This window comes from Penaeus monodon, unplaced genomic scaffold (assembly GCF_015228065.2).
Source record: "Penaeus monodon isolate SGIC_2016 unplaced genomic scaffold, NSTDA_Pmon_1 PmonScaffold_3334, whole genome shotgun sequence".
Classification (NCBI taxonomy): domain Eukaryota; kingdom Metazoa; phylum Arthropoda; class Malacostraca; order Decapoda; family Penaeidae; genus Penaeus; species Penaeus monodon.
The window spans coordinates 8,475-10,226 of NW_023658048.1; the positions used below are offsets into that span (position 1 = coordinate 8,475).

Here is a 1,752-nt window from a genome sequence, read left to right on the forward strand (position 1 = left end):
GTTTAAAGGGGAAAGAGGTGCACGAGGAAGGTGAGCCGAGCATTTTCCAAGGTTTGTGTTGGGCTGCGCGAAGGGGGCACAGAGGGTAGTCAGTGTGGGAAAGGGAGGGGCCAGAAACACGCCCTTCCCCGGGAAAAGGGAAATTCTGTTTCCTTCCAGCAGTGCTCCCAAGGGCCCGGGCGGGAAAGGGTTTCCGCATCCAAGGATGCCCCTTAAGGCAAAGGGAAAGGGGTTACGGGCCCGGAAAACCGGCCCGGCGGGAAAAAGGGGGGCCCGAAACCCAGCCGCCCCGGGTTTCCCCCGGGGCCCCGACTTGGGTAACCCTTGGGCCGTCGCCCCCAGCATGATGCAGGTGGAGGGCTCAAAGAGGGGAAAAGCCACCCGCCTAAAAGTGGAAAAATTGGGGCTGGGGAAAAACCCCTTTAAGTCGGCCTGAATTTGGGCCCCAATATTGCTACTTACGCCCGCCCCCCAAAAAGAGACTGTGTGGTGTCTCGGGGCATTGGTGCAGCTAAAGGGGGCCAGTGGGGCCGTTTTGGGGGTGGGAAACACGGTCCCGGCAGGGCTCCCGTGTTTTTGGGGCCCGACCCGGACGAGCAAATGTTGGGGGGCCCTTTGACCCCTAAAACGCAGAGAAAGGGTGGTTTTCCCCTTGGACGGAGGCTGGGGGAGGGTGCCCCTGAAGATGTGCCCTTGCTTCCAAGAGTTGGCTGTGAAAGGGGTAGTTAGGGTCAAAACGCTGCCCCTTTCCCCCCGGACAGATTTAAGACCCGGTTTTCGACTGTCAAGAGGATGCGTGGGTAGAGGGCCTCGTGGACCCATTAAAAACCTGAAAGCTGGCGATGGCGTAGCGGCTTGGGCGGACCCCCTTGTTGGACCAGGGGAGGGGTTATTTACGTTTTGGTAGCAACTCCCCAAAAGGGACCTAAAGGGTCCCAGCTGGTGCAAAGCGGGGCACTTGTGGGAAGTGGAGACCCCAGAAGGGGTCGTCGGGGGGAGGTTTTGGGGGTTGGGTTTTGGGGGGCCCCTTTGCCTGATACCCCCGGGGCCCTTGGCGCACTGGAGCGCCGCTAACCGGGGCGGGAGTGCCCCGGGACAGTGCGGGGCAAGCTAAAAAAAAAAAAAAGTAGCCGGCCATCCCCATGAAGGAGAACTATGACCGGCGCATGAGGGGAAGTGGGGGTTAAAAAACATAGGTGGGCAAAAGGTGCTGCTAACCCGAAACGGAAGCGGGGGGCTCTCGCCCAAGTTTCAGAGCCCCCGGGAAAGGGCCCCTTTTTGATGGGACCTATCGAAAATTTGCAGGGGGGGAAAACGACCCTCTGTTGTCCACGTGGAAACCCGGGGTGGGGTTTACCATGGGGGCCCGGAAGCTTTTCTCCCGGGGCCCTGGGGAAAAAGAAGTGAAGTTAGCCCCCGTAGCGGTTATGAGGACGTGGGGAGCGTGGAACCCCAGATTTAGGACGAAACAATTTTGGGGGTGAGGGCCCAGCGCAGCCCTCAAAGGTGCCCCGAGCCCGGTTTGGGACAGGAGTACCCCTCTGGGTGCCACTTTCCAAACTACCGCCCCCCCACCTTTTCCCCCAGAGAGACCCCCGTTTAGAGGAAGAAAGCCCCGGGCTGGATGAAAGATTTTTTTTGTTTTTTGAGAATGATTTATTTAAAAATTTTTTGTAGTTTTTTCAGGTTTAGATATGACAGAGCACGGGTTTGTCCCTGCTTTATAAGGGGGGATTGTGCTCCCGCCCGTGG

General features: G+C 58.5%; 1 protein-coding gene across 1 annotated transcript; it reads right to left on the minus strand.

The window, feature by feature from the left end:
* Positions 1-458: 458 nt before the first annotated feature.
* LOC119570612 (proline-rich protein HaeIII subfamily 1-like) lies at positions 459-1,360 on the minus strand. Its single transcript, XM_037918285.1, has 3 exons — positions 1,334-1,360; positions 898-1,110; positions 459-710 (listed from the first exon to the last, which is right to left on the minus strand). Exons 1-3 carry the CDS (start codon positions 1,358-1,360, stop codon positions 459-461), a joined length of 492 nt encoding a protein of 163 aa, XP_037774213.1.
* Positions 1,361-1,752: the final 392 nt, after the last annotated feature.